The 19174-nt window shown below is 50.0% G+C and overlaps 1 protein-coding gene across 4 annotated transcripts in view; it reads right to left on the reverse strand.

Moving 5' to 3' along the window:
• The window catches only part of NFATC2 (nuclear factor of activated T cells 2), a 156153-nt gene that overhangs the window by 110632 nt on the left and 26347 nt on the right, over positions 1-19174 (reverse strand). For 3 of the 4 annotated variants that reach the window (XM_069548831.1, XM_069548829.1, XM_069548830.1), the window contains exons 2-3: positions 9012-10020; positions 4682-4853 (exon numbers count right to left, since the gene is read on the reverse strand). In XM_069548831.1, coding sequence (XP_069404932.1) covers positions 4682-4853; positions 9012-10020 — 1181 coding nt within the window. The remainder of the gene's footprint in view (positions 1-4681; positions 4854-9011; positions 10021-19174) is intronic. The other variant, XM_069548832.1, reaches the window with a different exon arrangement.

Raw genomic sequence — 19174 nt, forward strand, 5'->3', positions numbered from 1 at the left:
CCAGGGCACAGTACAGAAATAGACACAGATGGAGAGAGAGGCAGAGATCAGGAGAGAAACCGGCAGGAGCTCCTAGGCAGGACAGGAAGCAGGGCTCTTCCAGGATTGGAAGGGCAATCCTCCAGGCTTTGACAGAGGTTTTCACACCTCCTTAAAGGTTGAGAGTCCTTGTCTTCTTAAAGCCCCCTCTTCTTGTCATTTTTCAAAGAGGGTTTTTTGTTTTTTTTTTTTAATGACTTCCTAAGCTAAAACAAATCAGGGGTTAGCACATTTCATTTTGAAGAAAACCTGATCTATTCAAATGATTTAAAAAAAAAAAAGAAAGAAAGGCTTCACTTTGTGTCTTTTGAGGATGTGGCTATAAACTTTTAAGTCATACATTGGGTTTTCAAACCAGAAGAGGGGCAGCTGGCCTTCCCTGGAGGTGCAGTGGCTCCGCTGTTGGGGGGGGCGGGGGGAGGACGCAGGTGTGACTCCCGGTCAGGGAACTTACGATCCTGCGTGTTGCACGTGCAGCCAAAAAAAGAGAGAAGCGGGAATGCCAGGCACAGTGTAGAGGACATCTTCAGAACTGTGTCTACAGTCTACTTTCTTTTCTGGAACTTTCCATGGCCCCAGCCCTTGATGAATGGGTGAGCAGAGCCTTGCACTCCACATGGTCTGACCTAACTGGACAGTGGGCGGCACCCTTCCTAATCAGAGCCAATTAGGATCTCCCTAAAGGTCAGGATTCGGACTCCAATGAGCTGGTGAGGGACTAGAATTAAGACAGCATAGGAAATCTGACAGGCAGGAGGTGCGGGCATCTTTCCACCAGGTCTTCTCTGTCTGGTGAGAACGAGGAGGCAGGGAAAGTTGGTTTGCAGAGAGATGTGGAATATGAGAAAAGTTGTCTAGCAGGCAAAGCCAGACACCAGAGTCCAAATTCTAAGTCCACCATTCGAGAGCTATGACCTTGAATAAGGTCCTTGACATCTCCTTGACCTAACTGTAACTACTTCCTAAGGCTTTTGTGAGGATTAAATAAATTTAACTTAACACAGATCCTCACTTGGAAAGGGTGTGACATGAGATAAGTGCTCGCTAAGTGTTAACTATTATTTGCATCATCTTGCTAAACTGTGAGTTCATGGGGGTGAGGGTTTCTGGCTGTTTCGCTCATACCATACCCCAGAATCTAGAACCGTGCCTGGGACAGAGCAGTGCTCCACACAGGCTTGCTGAAGAATCAGAGAGCAAAGGCACCACGTAGCCCCTCGAGGACAGACACCGGGGACACAGCCCCCCAGCTCTTCTTCTTGCTTCTCCCCTGCTTTGCCTGTGCCAGGATGAAAGCCAAATCCTCCCCACTGGTTGACCAGGCCACCCACACTCCCGCCCCCTGGCCCTTCCCAGTCCAGTTACGTTGGCTTCCTCAAGTTCCTCTGCCACAGTTTGCTCCCTTCTGCCCCCGGGCATTTGCACCTACTGTTCCCACCACGCATCCTCAGCGCTGGTCTCGTCTTTGAGGAAATCTCACCAGGGAAACCTTCCCCCGTCTACACTGACTTATGCGCCCAGAGCCTCGTGCACGCTTCCTTCCTGCCACTTGCCACAGTTTGCAACGTAATTGTTTTCGTGATCATTTAAGTCAGCAACTTTATACCCCCAGATCGTGAGCTCCATAGAGAAGAAGACCATAGCTTCTCTCTCAGTCTTTACTGAACCTCAGCATTAAGCAGATGGCAAAGGGCAGGTGCTCAGCAGATTCCTGCAGGACGTGTCCACCTGTTGACTGGATTGACTGAGCAGAGAAAAAAATCTTGGGACTCGTGACCACCAGCCCAGGTTCTTCCGGAGCTGAATCTCCTGACCTGATTATATGTAATTCCAGTAGGCTCCTCATACACTCCCCCTTTGCTCACTGCCTTTCAATGAGTTTCTCTCTCCATTACAGCCAAAGGCTTTGACTCCAACATACCCTGCCACCAGCTCCAGGCCAGGAGGTTCTCATCCTAGAGTAGATAAGCCTCACTTGATGACGATATGAAGATTTTCTTTTCCAAAAATCAATTTTCAAACATGATGGAGCAAATAATATGAGACCAGCCCTGCCATCAAAAACAACTACAAAATATGACAAAAGTTTATAAGTCAACTGCTTTCGGGGCGGGCGGGGGGGCGGGGGTTGGTTAGAGGAGAAAGGGCACGTGGATATGTGTGGCTGAGCCCCTTCGATGTCCACCTGAAACTATCACAACATTGTTAATCGGCCACATTCCAATATAAAATAAAAAGTTAAAACAATGCTGAATATATTTGCGATCGACGGTCATGAAAGGATAAAGATGGATGTGCCATTTCAACCCAGGAAAGAATAAGCCAACTGCTTTCAGGTATTAGACAGCAGGCAGCATACAACCATGGTCCATGACGGAAAGGAGACGCATCAGGTGAACACAGGTTCCCTGCAGCTCTCTGCCTGGGGACACTTTCCCTCCCACATGCAGAGCGTGGAGTTCAAACAGAACACAGTGGTCCTGCTGAGCAAGGGGTGGCGGCAGGGTTCAGAGTCCCAGGCTGTGGAAGCATCTAGAATCTGTGGGTAAAGCATTAGAGAGGGGGAAGGGGCTGGGAAGGGGGTTCCCCAAGTCTGTGACCAAGGGCTGGGCTGGGTAATCACAGGGGAAATGTGCAGGGTTTATCAGAAAGAGGCAGCTATAGGGTAAAAAGGGAAACAGAGAAGCTGGAGGTTCAGCAGAGCTGGAATATCAGAATTCTAGCCCATCAGAGAGGATTGACCTCCCCAAAAAGCATCCGAAAAGACTAGGCCTTAAGAATGAGGTCATGCCTTTGAGTAAAGCCTACTTTGGACCCACCCTTACACAGTCTAAAACCAAGTCTGAGACTTCCCTGGCTATCCAGAGGTGGAGAATCTGCCTTTCAAGAGGACACAGGCTCGACCCCTGGTCTGGGCAGACCCCACACGCCTTGGGGCAACTAGCCCATCCCACAGCTGCTGAGCCCCCACTCGAGAACCCTGGAGCCCCAACTACTGGGCCCTCACGCCTCACCTAATGCAACCCACATGCCAGGGAACCCACGCTCCGCCACAAGGGAAGCCACAGCAAGGAAACCCCCGAGCACCGCAGCTCGAGAGCAGCCCCGCTCTCTGCAACTGGAGAAGAAAGCCCGCCGGCAGCAACGAAGGCCCAGCGTAGCCAAAACAGATAAACAAACAGAAACTGTGAGTAAGAACTTAAAACCAAGCCTCGACCAGATCCACAAAAGACGGACTTTACTGGCTAACCCTACGAAGTTGAAGGGCATGGGGAACACCTCAGGCTTTGCACAGGTCCCCCGTAACAAAGAGTAAAATCAAACCGGTGAAAGTTCACAGTTACTAGCCAGCAACTGAACTACCTGCAGAGGAAGACAGCAAAATCGAGAGTCTCTACAACGCCCAGCACACTTCACCGCCCCAGTATCACCACACAGCCAGCAATCACTAGACGTGCAGAGAGCAAAACATACCATGCGGTAAATGAAAAGCAATGAATAGAAAACAAATCCACCCAAAATGGTGATGTTAGATTTAGAAAAAACAATTACCAGGATTTAGAAGTTCCAACTAGTATCACTAAAGTCCTTAACCAGGTGTACACACTCAAAGCTACCTGTGGAAATTTTAGGGTTTAGGGTTTGTATGTTTGTTTTCTGTCTGAACTGTACTTGTTTCATACAGCTTCAGGAGATGCCCAAGAATCTGCATTTTTAACACTACTCTCAAAGGTTCTGATGCACCATCAGATTCTTATCATAGAATACGCTGGTAAGTATTTCGCCCTCACTTCATACTTTCCCTCACTTAATACTTTTAAATACTTTGCCTTCACTTTAAGCCAAATTTCTTTTAAAAGAGTTAAATTAATTTAAATGTATTAAAGGGCTGGTTAATTGAGTTGGCAGGTAGGCACCAGTCATCAGTTCCTGGTTAACCAGACTATATAATTAAGAACACTTTAACTCTGATCATTTTGGAGGGAAATTTAAAAAAAAAATTCTCTACTTATTTTTAAATAAATATCTGAGGTTAAATCAAAAGCCACAGAGGTAAAAGATAATGATTAAGGAAAAAACAGTAGGAAATACTCTGGGTATAATGTAAAGAGAAAAAAAAATCAAAGTACAAGCTACTGTGACATCAAGTATATAAATGTACACTGATAGACATTGCCATGTTTGTGAACAGAAAACAAGCAACAGGAAACATATCAAAATGGTAAAAAAAAAAATTATTCTAGGTAGTTGGACTGTGTATAGTTTTAACTTTTTCCCACTTTTCAATATGCTGATTTTCCTTAATGGACTCTCACCTAAAATATAAACACAAAACGATGGCTTCAGAAACCTTCAATCCAAACACCTCCACTAAACTACAGTAGTTTCTCAATCAGAAAGAGAAGGAAGAAGAGGGAGCATGAATATCACTTCGACCCCTATCCAGCTCAGGAAGACTTTTTTCCTGGCTTCTGAGTGGCTTTATTAGCTTCTGACACTCAATCTGAGACTTCCCACCCCTTGGAGGAATAGGAAGCGGAGACACGCAGCTCGGTCTAATAAGCACCAAACAACAGCTCCGCAGCAGCGAGCGGCCCAGTGGCCCCCGAGGACACGGGAGGAAGGGAGCGCAAGTCCATACCTGAACGACAGGGTGGCCGCCCGTCGGGGCCTTGACAGCCCCGCGGCTGCCCTCCGTCTCGTAGTGCGCTCGGTGGTGTGGCTTGGGCTGCACCTCGATCCGCAGCTCGTAGGCGCCTGACTGGTGGGAGAGCGGCCACTCCAGCGGAGGGAGGGAGGCGGTCACTGGGATGCTGGAAGGAAGAGCAGACAGAGCGGTCACGTGCGCAGTGAGCCCCCCGCCGGCGCCCCCGCACAATAAACGCAAACGGCCCCTTCCCTGAAAACCACCCACCCGCCCGCGGCTAAGATGCCTGCGGCTGGGAGGCACATGTTCCTGAGACATGACCGGCGGGGCTCTTCAGGAGGCAGAGATCTTTCCCCTCCTCTGTTTTCTCTTCCACCTTGGTGAAGACAGTATGACTGACATCTCAATTTCTGAAGCTTATTTCATGACATGTTAGTTCTAGCATGTTTCTAAGGCTGCAACTTCTTTTCCTCTGGGAATTTTGAAAAATATCCCCCCCCCCCACCTCTAACGGATAGCCCTTACAGGATGGTTTTTTTTTCCCCCCAAAGGAGTAAGTGTGGCCCAAGGAACTCTGTTACCGAAATCAGGGGCCCCAACTGGGTCACTAACCTGCCGTGTGACTTTAAAAGCAGCTTCAACTCCTTCACTCTCAGTCTCCTAAACCACAAAGGGACTAAGTGGCATTCGAAGTGTTTTTCCAGCTCTTATTTCTATGTCTGATTATCTCAATTAAAAATATATTTAGGAAGAGGCCTTTCCCAGTCATAGTCATTACTTCTCGGGTCAAGTGTAGAACATCTAACCACAGGGAGGTGTCCGGCTTTGGCATGGATGAGCCAAACCACTCAGATTCCCTACAGTTAAATGAGGAATGAAGGTCAAGAGCATGGCTGGAGTTACACACCCAAGCTCAAGTCCCAGCTCCATCTCCAAATACCTGTGTGACTTTGAGCAAATACCTCCATCTCCCTAGGCCTTAGCTTCCTCAACTATGAAGTGGGGACATTGAGATCACAGAAGAAGCTTAAGCCCAATAAATGCTCAATAAATATCAGCTATAATTATTTTTCATGTAATGTATATTTCAAATAAATGTTACTTCCTGTTGACAATCTGTATTAATGGTATTGGTAGTGTCAGACAATCTGACCATATTATTAATGATATTGAAAGTTGTAAGATCTTTGAGGTCAAGACATTAAGTTTAATTTTACTATAAAATCTCAACCCTACCCAGCACACACAACAGGTACTTGACATGAGCTTGGAATTATGTCATTGAAGAGATGACTGAAGGCTTGACAATCTATATCTAGAGCATGCTCTCAGAGCCCCAGAGAATCTAAAAACATTTTCCCAAGATCACAGAGGAAGACACAGTCAAAGCTCCAATTTAAGTCTCTTGTGCCGTCCACACCTCTACCTTATGTCTTATCGTACTAATTTATTTAAAATAGGTCCAAGAAAATATTTAATTCATGGAACAAGTCTAGAGCAATGTCTGGTCTTCCATGAATATTCAGCGGGTGGGCAGATGAACAATCAAAGGATAAATGAAAGGCTGAACAAACAGTTTTATTTCACGGAGCCCTTGCGTGTTCAAAGTAGCTTTGAAGCTGCAAAGGCGTGAATCTGGGTCACTGTGTCCTGATTTTTCACATGCAGGAGGAAACATTAATCTAATCAGGACAGTCTTTCCTGCTAAGTCCAGAACTGCCAGAAGCTAACACTATCAACTGGACTTAATTAAGCATTTGCAATAAGGCCAATTCTATTCCTTCTCTATTAGAGCAATTCCAAGGGGTGAGGGGGGAAACCTCACAAATTCCATCAGCGCTACAGCTTAACCTGAACATACAACTCAGCTTATACTTACATCCTCACCATGCAAGCACATCTCCAGCCGTTCTTTATAATGACACTGCCCCCTGAAGTCCCTCTAACCCTGAAATCTCAAGGTGTCCAAAGTGCCTTCATTTCTACCTTGGCTACAGTTCCAGATGCCTTCAAGCTTCTGCCTACAACCAGGGTGCCCTTCATGTCATATATTCTTAGTCTCGCATTCTCAATTTAAAATTATTTAAAGTTAGCAAAATAAGGCTTATAGAAAAATCACTCCACCTCTGTATTAATCAAAAAATACAGTGAGTAGAAGATTCAATGCAATATCCCTAAGTACCAACTTCTAAATTTTTGCTTCTGGAACAACTGGGATACAATCTTAAGACTCAGACCCCTGCAGCAAATCTGACATTCTGCACTTGAACTTCAGCCCCTGTGGAGTTATCCACACTCCCTGAGCTAAATACCATCATGAGACTTCTCTGAATTACCCATCCTCTCAATCGAATAGAAAACTCTTGGAAATATCTCACGGGCTGGCACAGATTGGGCATTTGGAAGGGGCGGAAGGACTCTAACCCATCAGAACCTCTCAGATCAAGCCATATAATAGAGAGGAAAGGGTTTCATATACAACAAAGTCTCAGATAAATGCCTCACTATTGTGTCTTACATTAATGTTCCTCCTCACTCCCAATCATGATACAAGTCATGTTTTGGAGATCAATCCAGGAGTTGATTAGAAAGAACAAGGGGTCAGGAATCTCAAATTCTGGTTTCCAACTTGGTCATGATCTAGCTGGGTACTGACGGGCGTGTCGCTTCACCCCTCTGAGCCCCAGTTTCTCAACCTGTACCAGCTGTTGTTCTTGATTGGCTCCAGGAAACTTGAGCCTCAGAGCTCTGTGGCCAGATGGCCTTTGAAATGACCGCACGTTCTGCCCACAGCTGGGAGTAGCCCCTCCACAGAGGCAGTCATTGAACCCTATGAAACCCAGAAACTCCTTTTCTCACGGGACACTGACCTATGATGGCACTAGGGTTCTCAAAACCTGCCCTGGAGGACACGTCAGACCAGAAGCTCAGTTCAGTCCATTTCGGTCTGGGGTGCAAGGGAGTAGGGGGATTTTGACATTCAACATTTTATTTGAAAAAAAAAAAAAAAGACTTGCATTTGCTAAAAGCAAGTAACACTTTAAAAACCACTGGAGTAATGGTAACAGCATAAGGCTTCGATTCTTCACCTGATAAAATAGTATCTGCTCCCAAATGCTGTGCCCCTCATTTTCCTTATCATTGAAATGAACACAAATATATAAACAAACCAGGTTTGGGGGAGAATTACCTGACATAATCCAGAGAGAGAGCGTATCAGAAGCATGCCTGGCACACAGCAAGCATCCTGGCATGCTGGTGACTGTGATCGCCAGTATCATCACTCTAACAGCTATTGGGAGCTGTCTCCTAGCAGCCAGCTCATCAACAAGGAAGCAACAACGTGCTTCCTCTACAATGATAAGATCCCCCTGATAACAATAACAGCTGTCTCTTTCATGAGCTCCTTCTTATGTAGGTTCTATGTTGACTTCGATATATATTCTCACCCCTAATCCTTAACAAAAATAAATGAGGTCAGTACTGTTATTATCCTCACCTCACAGGTAATGAACCCAGCCCCAGAGAGGTGCTCAATGAGAATGAAGATTCTGATTGATTAGCAATGTCTTCCTTGGGCACAGCATCAAAAAGGTGGTCAAGGAGAGAGAGCCCTGCGTGACTAGTGATGCCTGATCTGGGCATAGCAGAATGGCAGCGATACGTGTGCCCAGGATCACACAGCCTGTGAGGGGCAAAGCCAGGACTCAGATCCAGACTGGGAGACCCCAAGTCTGCACACTTCAGTTTGCCAAGATTTGAAGCTCTTTGAAGATTCTGGCTCCCACGTTTCCAGAGGGCCTCTATATCACTGTCTGCAATATCGAAACACACAGCAGATGCCTACCAACTTCAGTTCTTCTTATAAAAAGATAGTAAATTTCGTGTGCTGAGGCTACCTTGGTGCTTACTAGCATGTCAGCTCCAGGAAGGCAGAATATCTTTCCCATTCTGTTCACCCTTTTCACCCCAACGCCTGTTGATAGTGCCTGGCACACAGGGGGTGTTTGATAAACACTTGTTAAAAAAGTGAATGAATGAGCATGCCAGGCGCCTCAGGAGCAATCACAGGCACCCTAGGACTGCACCCTCCTAACAGCCATCCAGGAAGTCAGGTACCCTTATACCCACTTTACAGACGGGAAAACTGCCGTTCAGAGATTCTCTTCCCCAGAGAATTTCGAGATCTGGCAGTCAATTTCAAGATCTAGGATTGAAAATCAGCCCAGCCCAGCCCAGCCCAGCCCCAGTCCCACGCTCATCACCAGAAAACCTCCTCTTAAAACCAGACCGTGGAATAAATCCCTTCCAAAGCCGGACTCACCTGCAGACAGGAATGGCGGGCACCAGCTGCTTGGGCCAGGTGGGCGGCACCAGCAAGATGGACTCGGGGGCCGAGTTCCGTCTCTCCTCCTGTTCGCAGGGACCCAGGAACTCCACGGCGGGGAAGAGGTGCCGCGGCAGGCCGGCCTTGGGCGGGGCGGCGGACACCGGCGACGGGTCGGGGCTGGTCTTCCACATCTTGGGGGGGATCCCACAGGGCGAGTCGCCGGCGAGGCTGTTCAAGGCATCCATGAGGGCGGCAGGGCCGGCCGAGGGGGGGTACCCGGCGGGGGCGCCGTCGTCCCGGGGCTGCGGCGAGGGGCTCCGCGAGCGCTGGGGTGAGGCTCCGGGCAGCGGGGCAACCGAGGCCCCGGCGCACGAATGCCGCCGCTTGGTACCAGGCGACGAGGAGCGGGAGGCCGGACGGGGCACGGGCGAGTGGCGGCCCAGGCAGCTGTCCTCAGCGAGGCCGGTTCGAGGTGACATTATTGGCGAGGTTCTGGGGGAATAATGAGCAGGGATGTTTTGAAACTGGGGACACAGGTCCTCGGGCCCGCCGTTGTTGGGCGAGACGCAGGGCGAGGTGTAGGGGGAGAAGGTGTCGGAAATGAAGCTGGCAGAGGAGCCGCTGCTAGCGGGGCTCAAGCAAAGCGGCTCGCGGTACCCCTCGAAGCCGGGCACGGGCAGCGTGAACCTCGGGCTGGCCGCCACCCCCGGCGGGGGCGGCTGCTCGCCCAGGAAGCCAATGTCTCTCACGCGGAAGGGCCCCCCTGCCTGTATCAGTTCGTGGGATGGAGTGATCTCGATCCGAGGGCTCAGGCCCGAGGCCCCCGGTGGCTTGGCGGGGCTCAGAAAGTTCTGGGGCCCCACCCTATCGGGCTCTCGCAGCCGGCCGGGGGGCTCGCCAGAGAGACTGGCCAGGGGGCTGTATGGCTTGAGGCCATAGTCCAGGACATCATCGGGGTAGAGTCCGGAGGGTGGGCTGGCCACCTTATGCGCACTCGGTTCTTCTGGAAAGAGAAGGAGGGAAGGAGGGGTCTTTTTAAGCCTCTAAAACACAACTCCTGATGCACAGCAATCACAGGGTGGGTTTTGCCTCCTGTTTTCTTTTTTTTAAATCCCCATCGCGCCAAACCCCAAAGCTAGAGCCTTCTCTCACAGAAGGAAATTGAGGCAACTTGATCCCAGATTCCCTGAACAGAGACCGAAGCCGGGAGGGTTTAGCGCAGCAGCATAGCTGGCCCCAGCCATGCAGCCTCAGCCAGAGACCTGGAAGGCTGGCCGCCGGAGGGCTCCCAAACTCCTGTCCCTTAGAGGAGGTGCCCTTCTATTTCACAATTCGGCTCACACCATCATACTCACTGGCAACTGAAACAGAAGCTTCCCCAAACAATACTTACCCCGATGCACTCTTATCTATCCTCCTGTCTGGGGTTACTTTGTTTAAATGCTGGTCATAACTCATTAAACAGATTTCCTGGCCCATAGGTGGGTCGTGACCCACAGTTCGAAAAACACTGACCAAGGCCTGTCTGATCATCCTACCCTCGTGATACAGTGATGGGAATGCAAGGGGGTGGCCACACCAGCTCTGGAGGCTGTGGAGCCCTCTCCGGGCTCAAATCCTAGATGTTTGTGCCCACGAGTAAAAAGCGGCTTCATTTCCAGCCCAGACTCCCGAGCCGTGTCTCATCTCATGCCATTTTACAGATGAGGAAACTGAGGTCCAGGGAGGGGAAAGGAGTCACCCAAATACAGAAGGAACAGGACTGGAAATTCCACAGATGAGCTACTCCGCCCCCAAAAGACAGCCATAACTACAGAATTCCCAAACTAGTAAAATCAGTGGATACAAAGTGATCAGATTTTTTCTTTAATCCTGGCTGCCTAACTCAGGTTTCTGCTGCCACCTGGGAAGAACCCAGGGCTGGAGGGTGAAATTAGCAAGGGAACTGCTGTTTGTTTCCATCACCCCATCCTGCCCCTCCTTCAAACTCCCAGAGTCAACAGAGACCCCTCAACACATACACACACACACACACACACACACACACACACACACACACACACACACACACAGTCTCAAAAAAATTACTTCACGTGCCGCCCCCTCCTGCCACCGTCTCCCACTGAGCCAGTTGCCCCTTCCTGGTCTCCCCATTTCTACACTTGCCCTCTCTGGTCTGCTCTCCATGCAGCCGTCTATTAAAATGTCCACTGTTAAGTGAAATCCAGCTTAAAGGCTGTCCCCGAGATGTCCCCAGGCCAGCCCTCAGCAGGGGCTGGCCCCAGCCTGTCCCCCACCCCGCTCTCCCCACTCTCCAGGCTGACCCAGCACCAGCCCTGCTGACTTCGCCCCCTTTCTTCAGGCAGCTCTTGCTGTGGAGTTCCCTCTCCCTGGAAACTCTCCCCGACCTCCACCTGGCTGCTGCCCTTCACCCGCCTGCTCAGTCCGCAGCTCCTGTGACCAGCCCATCAAAAAGATCATTCCCAGCCACCTTTTCTCCACTAACCCCTGTTAGTAGCTCATGTCACATCAGATCTTATCTGTTTAGAGAATCACATCCTGCTAAGGGGCAGGCGAACTCCAGCCCATGGCCCGAAGCTGGTTGCGTGTGTCCATAAAGCTTTATTGGAACAAAGCCACCCATTTGTTCCCGCGGAGCCCGTGGCTGGCTTTTGTGCTGTCACAGCAGGATTGGTGGCTATGACGGGGATGCCCCTCCTCCTCTGCGCCCTTCTGGGCCGGCCACCCTGGAGGAAGTGCTGTCTGGTTTAGCTGAGCTCATCTTACAGGATTCGGGTGCTGCCCCTCCTCAGGTGGGAGCCCAGAAATGACTTTCCACAGCTCCCGGGGTAAGGATAACCTCAACTAGCCAGCCAGGCGGAGCCTCTGCCTGCCTCTCCAGCCTCTCCTCTCTCTCTGGACTCTGGCCAAGCTGGCTGTTCTTCTCAAAAAGTGCCAAGCTCTTTTCTGCCTCAGGACCTTTGCACTTGCCGTTCCCTTGGCTCAGCAGCCCCTTCCCCAACTCCATCCAGCCCTCTTTCTCTCAGTAACTAAGGCCGCTCCTTCACTGGAGTTTTGCTAAAGTGTCACGCACTCCCGAAAGTCTTTCTGACCTTCTTGACGAGATCAGACCCCGCGCACACTTCCCTGCTCTGCTCCACTGCACTCCTCACACTTCTAATTCAGTAATTCTCCAGGTGCTTGTTTATAATGTCAGCCTCTCCCCCAGCTCCCAGCCCCCACTGGACCCCTAATGCCTGGGATCGCCCACAAAGCAGGCCCTCCAAAAATACTGTCAGTCGGCTGAATAAATGAATAAAGTATGAAATATTTAAACTGCTACTCAAAGGTGCTAACATGCCAACCAAAAGGCAGACAGACAGAACCTCAAGGGGGGTGATTTGGTAGTATCAAAATTCCAAACAAGCGCACACTTGAAACCCCGTGACGGCACTTGCAGAAATCTCTCCTGCGGGTACACTCCTGCGTGCAATGTGGCGCATTCATAAGTCCAATTAGTCCAGCCCTGTTCTTAATCCCCCCGAACTGGAAGTAACCTTCTGTCCATTGGCTGGGGATGGGTTAAATTCTGTCATTCATACAGTGAGATATAATGCAGCTATAAAAGGGTGGAAAAGGTTCTTTTTGCATTGATATATAATGACCACCAGACAGTGTTAGTACACGTAAGACAGAAACGGAGGGGGAGTGTGTGTACACACACAAAGCCGATGGCTGCAGAGGCTCTTCTCTGGAAGTCTCAGGCAACAGGGACCTCCTCCTCCAAGGAGAAGAACTAAGTATTAATAATGAGGGGCAGAGGCAGAAAGGAGACTCTTATTTCTGTATTATGTTGAGAGTAGAAATACAATTTTCAAAAGACATGTTTCATTTCATTCCAAGGGGAGCAGGGTGATGTGAGATGATCTCGAGTAGTGACGCCTGGTTTGGAAAAAGCAGGGAATTGAGTTCCAGTCCTTCTCTGCCACTTTCTAGCCACGTGACCTTGGAAAAGTCCCCCACCCGCTCTAGGTTTCGGCCTCCTCATTTGGAAGAGGACAATATTAAACCCAGCCTGTCTCCTCGGCTGCTTCTGGCTCTGAAATCTTTTCATTTTTCTAGCTAGAGTCTGTAGGGTCTAAGATTCTTATAAAGCTGCAGTTCATCATCAACTTGCATTTGGGCCTGCAAACACACACACACACACACACACACACACACGCACGCACGCACGCACGCGCGCGCACACACACACACTCCCCTTCCTGAGGGGTAAGAGAGCATAGATTTTTAATCTAGGAAGAGATCCAGGTCAAATCCACATTTGACAACAGTCTGCAAAAGAAAAATACAGAAAGCCTCTTAGCAAAAATTCCAGCCTTATCAGAAAAACCGAGCTACCTCTTAGCAGAAACACCCTCCTCAGGCTGATGTGAAAATCACAGAAAACTTAAAAACACACATCACTCACACTCTTGGGCAGCAATGAAAAACAGAAAGGCCAGTTTCTGCTGAGCAAAAGCATTTAAAGCATTTACATTGGTTTTAATTAATCCAAGCAGTAGGGTGTCTTTTTCTTTTCTCTCCCCAGGATTTTGAAAGTTTACCCACAAGCAAGGAATATGGAGGTAATTTATAATTATTTAATTCCCAGTCGCCTGGGCATTTGACAGTAGTTCTCACAGACAAAAGGCTCATCGTTCAGCTGTTTCTTTCAGTAGGTAGGGTTCTTCGCTGTGTCCCTGTAAACAGCTGCCACCCTTGCAGACAGCTCCCTCGCAGCCCGCGCCATGCCCACGCAGCCCTGGGCCAAGTTTGTTTCATGTCAGAAGCACCCGATTCTCTCAGAAGGGTTTCCAAAGAGCTTGCTTTTCTTACCACTTGCATGATCTTTGCTATATTCATGTACCACCAGTGAATATTATTTACTTAATATTTCTATTTAAATTCATTCGCATATGACTTTTTTTTTTTTAAGGAAACTTTACACTGCTGCCACAAATGGAAAATCAGTGTCACCTCCATAAATAGAAGGGAGGGTAAAAATACAATCAAAATAAAAGTTACTAAACTCAAGCGAGACACCGTTGCTAGCCCAAGGCTCCCAGCCTCCGGCCCACTTTTTTTTCCTCCTCGATGCTCATTTTTTATAAGTAAGGCATCATTTCTACATACAGATTTTGAGTGTAGAGTTCCATGAGTTTTGCCCAATGTTCCATGCGTTTTGCCCAATGTTCCATGCTCTGGTAGCCATCACCACAATCAAGATGTAGGACATTTCCATGACCCCAGAAAGTCGACATTTTTTCAAAGCCGGAAGTGGGAGGAGGAAATGGCAAAACGTCAGGAAAGAAAGGCGTTAAAGATACAATGACACCTGATGGAGGCCTCACTCCTTCTAAGGAGATTAGAGGGAAGCAGCTTTGCCAAGAGGATGGCGCTCTTATGTAGTGCCCACAGGAGAGCATAAAACCACCCCACATGCCGTGGGAGGCACCTGACCCACACTCCATGCGTCAGTGTTCAGAAAGAGGATGGAGCAGAGATGGGGGATTCAGAGGTTGTTGCTCTAGGTCCTCTGTGTCTCCATGCCTTTGCACGTGCTATTCCCATAGCTCAGAACACCCTTCCATACCTCCTGTCCTCACTTCTCCTAGGAAGCCACTCTTTGTTCATTAAGATTTCACTCGGGCCACCTCCGCCTGAAAGCCCTCCCTGATTTTCCCTAGGCTGGCTCAGACACTACAGACTGCAGTGTTGCCAGAACTTACGGAGTCATGTAGGGAAGTCTATCAAGTACAGATTTACTTCTCTGTCTCCCTACTAGACTGTGAGCTCTCTGAAGACAGGTTAAGGTCAATGATAATAATAACAGTAATAACAACAGCAGCAGCAGCTAACATTTATTGAGAATTTATATGGCAGGCTCTGATATAAGTACCTTACAAGTAGTCCATTCCTTAATTCTCACAACCTGTGAGATGGACGCTGTTTACTCCCCTTTTACAGATAAGATAACTGGGTTCAAACAGGTGAATTAACTTGCCTGAGGTCTTGCAACTTGAACCCCGCCGACCTGAGACCAGGGATTCTCAACCTCAGGACTACTGACATTTAAGTGAAGTGAAAGTCGCTCAGTCGTGTCTGACTCTTTGCAACCCCGTGGACTATACAGTCCATGGACTTCTTCAGGCCAGGATACTGACATTTGGGGCTAGAAAATTCCTTGCTGTGGAGGCTCCAGGATATTTAGCAGCATGCTGGCCTCCTCCCACTAGACGTCTGTAGCATCCCCAGTCCTTGCCCAGTTTGAACAAGCAGAAGCACCCGAGGCTTGCCAAACTTCTCCTGCCAGGCAGAATCGCCTCCAGCTGGGAACCCCTGCTCCAGGCCCAACTGCTCCGGGGCCTCCCCCCGGGGCCTGCACACGGCCAAGGCCCCAAACACTGCTGGGAACATCAGCCCATGAGTCACACCTGAACTGACTCAGAAATGAGACGTCGGCTCCCTGTGAGCCCTGGCAGGTAAACCGCTTCTGCAACAGACATCCGAGAGGCCACATCACCACCACCCTCCCTTTCCCATCAGGCTCTCAGGGGCTCACCCCACACCCCAAGAACGTCTGGGGAGACCTCTGGCCACTCTCTGGAACCGGAAGACAAGAAGGCTGGGGCAGCCACTCCAGCCCCACCGCAGCAGGGCATCTCCATGGAGAGCCGGGTCTCGGTCAATACACAGTGTTAGAGGCCCCCCGTTCCACAGCCTTGCACCCCGGCTGTGTGACCTGCAGTCCTGAGTCCTCGTGTATAATAGGGGCGGAGGGTGGTGAATACCCACCTGACACTTCATCTCACGCACATGAAACCCAAAGCACAAAATAAACGCTCAACAAATGAGGCCTTTGGGTAATTAGTATTATTATTGTGGAAGGAACTATCATTTAAGTTGAAAATTCTACCCTTTCTCTGCTTTCGTCTGGCTTCCCTGGTGGCTCAGATGGTAAAGGATCCGCCCACAGTGCAGGAGCCCTGGTTTGATCCCGGGGTCAGGAAGATCCTCTGGAGAAGGGAACTGCAACCCACTCCTGTATCCTGGCGAATTCCATGGACAGAGGAGCCTCCTGAGCTATATTCACAACGAGTAAGACAGGACTGAGTGACTAACACTTTGTTTTCATTCCCTTATTTTACAACTTAAAGTGTGACACACACCAGCCCCCACCAGGGACTTCTTTTAAAAAAGAAAAAGGGAAGAATCCTTTATAAAAATAAAATGGATCGGTCAGCACTTTGAATTCTCTTTTTCTGCTAGCCTTCAGAAACTATGTGGAGTAGGTAAAGAATGCCTCCAACATTCCTTCCGCTCCACGCTTCGTCCTTCTTCTGGGCTACCTGGGAGCTGATCGACTAACTCTTACTAAAGTGTTAGTGACACACCAAGTTCCATGGACACGAGTCTGAGCAAGCTCCAGAGGGTGAAGGACAGAAAGGCCTGGTGTGCTGCAGTCCATGGGGTTGCAAAGAGTCGGACATAACTGAGTGACTGAACAGCAAAGGCAACTGCAACAACAAAAATGATTCTCTGTAACGCAGCTCTACCCTTTATACCAAGAAGCACTCTGTACGTATTTAACACACACTGCTAAGTCACTTCAGTCGTGTCCGACTCTGTGCGACCCCATAGACGGCAGCCCACCAGGCTCCCCCGTCCCTGGGATTCTCCAGGCAAGAGAACTAGCATTTGTCTTACAAGAGCCCTTCCAAGCAAGATATAGTGTCCTCATTTTCTAAATGAGGAAAGTGGGGCTCAGAGAAGGTGATTAATTTGCCCAAGATCACACAGCTGCTAAGTAGCAAAACCAGATTCGGTCTCAGGCAGCCCAGCTCCTCCAGCCCCATAACTCACAAAAGGGAATATTTCCTGGATCGTGACGCCTTCACCCCAACACAGAAAACTGAGGTGTCCCCAGGAGAGGAACTGCTCCGGAGCCCCACGAGGAGGTAGGCTGCCTAGACAACGGAAGACACAGATTCCTTTCTTCTGGAATACTCATAATCCCTCCGTTTGCCCCAGGATTGAGTCAACGATTATTTAAAAACCTCACTCAGGCCACAAGGCGCTCTCTGCCAGCTCCTGCCCTCCCGCTGCTCACCCTCAAGGACACACGGCCAAGTCTGAGACCGCTGCCAGCACCAACCCACCGGCCAACAGATCGCTTTTGAAAAAAGGAACAGCGAGAGAACATCTCTCCGCCGAGGACGACAAGCTGGTGGAATTTTCAGGAAGCAGAATAGAATGACCGAAATAGAAAGCCAGCTCAGGAAGCTCCGGGAGGCATCTGTCCTCAGGAGGGGGAGGGGCCGCGCGAGCCGGGGCGCTTGGAGGAGCCAGGATCCGGCCCGCAGGCCTGACGGCCCTTGGGCCGGTGGCTGGGCCCCGGAGCCGCGGTCCACCCGTCTGAAGCGACAGACCCACCGCTCACACCCTGAGGTGGTGAGAGGCCCGGGCCCTGGGTTTGAGACATCACAGTCTGTCGCCACGGCAACAGTGTGAAGCTGCCACAACCTGGCGGCCCAACGTGCAGCAAGAAGGTGGGAAGAAGCTGGAGGGAGGGGGTTCTGGGGGTCCCGCCCCTCCCCTCCATCCCTCCGCTCTCATAAGCCCCTGTGTTTTCGGGGCTGCAGGAAACGCCAAGAGGAAGCTGAAGCTGGATGGACTTCGCATCTGGCGGCTTGCACCACCTATAGGAAAGACCTTCTTTGAAAAGTTACAGATTGCGCTTTGAGTAACACATTCAGCGATTAGCAAACTTTCCAGCGGGCCCCCCATGCCCCTGCGGCCCCCAGCAGACACACATGCAGGCGGTAACTGGATGCCCGATCAATGAATCGTGTGTGCTAATGATGACGGGGAGAATCAGGTGGTCACACCCTTCATTCAGAGATGACACACACAGACGCAGGGCATGAGAGGTGAGAAATTCCATCCAGCTAAGTCAGGTCCAGAGATGCCAGCAAGGGAAAGAAGGCAGTTTACCATCCTGTCTCGTTCGACGTGGAACCACTGGAAAAAGCCACCATGACTGCTGTGCTCTTTGCTGACCCTGCCCCGGCTAAGACAGCTGTCTCCCTTCACCAGACAGGACAGAAAGGAGTGCTGGGTCCTGCCTCCCAGGCAGCCTGCCATGAGGCCAGGCGCCCGAGACCCAGGACCCAGGACAGCGTGCAGGCTCCAAGTCTTACAGACCGGCTACTGGCATGGCGGTCTGCAAATACACACACACCCGCGTGTCTTCCTTCTGGAGAGAAGTGGAGAGATGTCTGGAATCTGCAAGCCTCAAGTTCAGCTTCCGGATGGGAGGGCAGGGCCCAGGCATCTGATAGACACGAAACCCCACCTCGTCTTCAAACTGGGATGGAAAGAACCGGGTGGAACCATTCCATGGGGCCCTCATGCTTTCAAGAACTTCAAAGGCCTCCCCATCTCCCTTCATTCACTGCGCCTCAAGCTCTCCTGTGTACCACGTGGCTGACAAGCACCTGCGAGGCAGGTACCATCTACTCCTCTGTGTCACCAAGGGGGCCAGGTAAGCTGAGGCGGGTGGGGATTCAGCCCCAGTGACGAGAGCAATCAGGCCAGACACTCTTCTGGCGGTCTAGAAGACTCTGCCTCCCAGGGCAGGGGTGGGGCTTCCATCCCTGGTTGGGGAGCTGAGATCCCACGTGCCTCTCGGCCAAAAAACCAAAACATGAAACAGAAGCAAGATTGTAACAAATTCAATAAAGGCTTTTAAGAAATGATCCACATCAAAAAAAGTCTTTTGAAAGAAACCAGGGGCAGGGCTGGGGTTCAAATGGAGCCATCCTCTACATGCCCTAAAATATTAGAAGTACGCCTCGGTGCCTTTTTACAAATGTGCGTCCACTGTTCAAGACACAGAATGTTTCAGTCCTGCTAGATGGTTCCCTAGTGGCCTCAGCCAGCCACTAGCCCTCCTTCAGGGGGACCCCCTCACCTGCCTTCCCTCACTGCGGCCTGGGTTTGCCGGCTGTGATCACGACATAAGTGAAACCGTAGGAAATGGACATGGACATGCTGTAAACCTCAGCCTTACGTCTGAGATTTAACCACGCTGTGTGCTGTTATGGTCTCTTTTT

This window comes from Ovis canadensis, chromosome 13 (genome assembly GCF_042477335.2).
Source record: "Ovis canadensis isolate MfBH-ARS-UI-01 breed Bighorn chromosome 13, ARS-UI_OviCan_v2, whole genome shotgun sequence".
Lineage (NCBI taxonomy): Eukaryota > Metazoa > Chordata > Mammalia > Artiodactyla > Bovidae > Ovis > Ovis canadensis.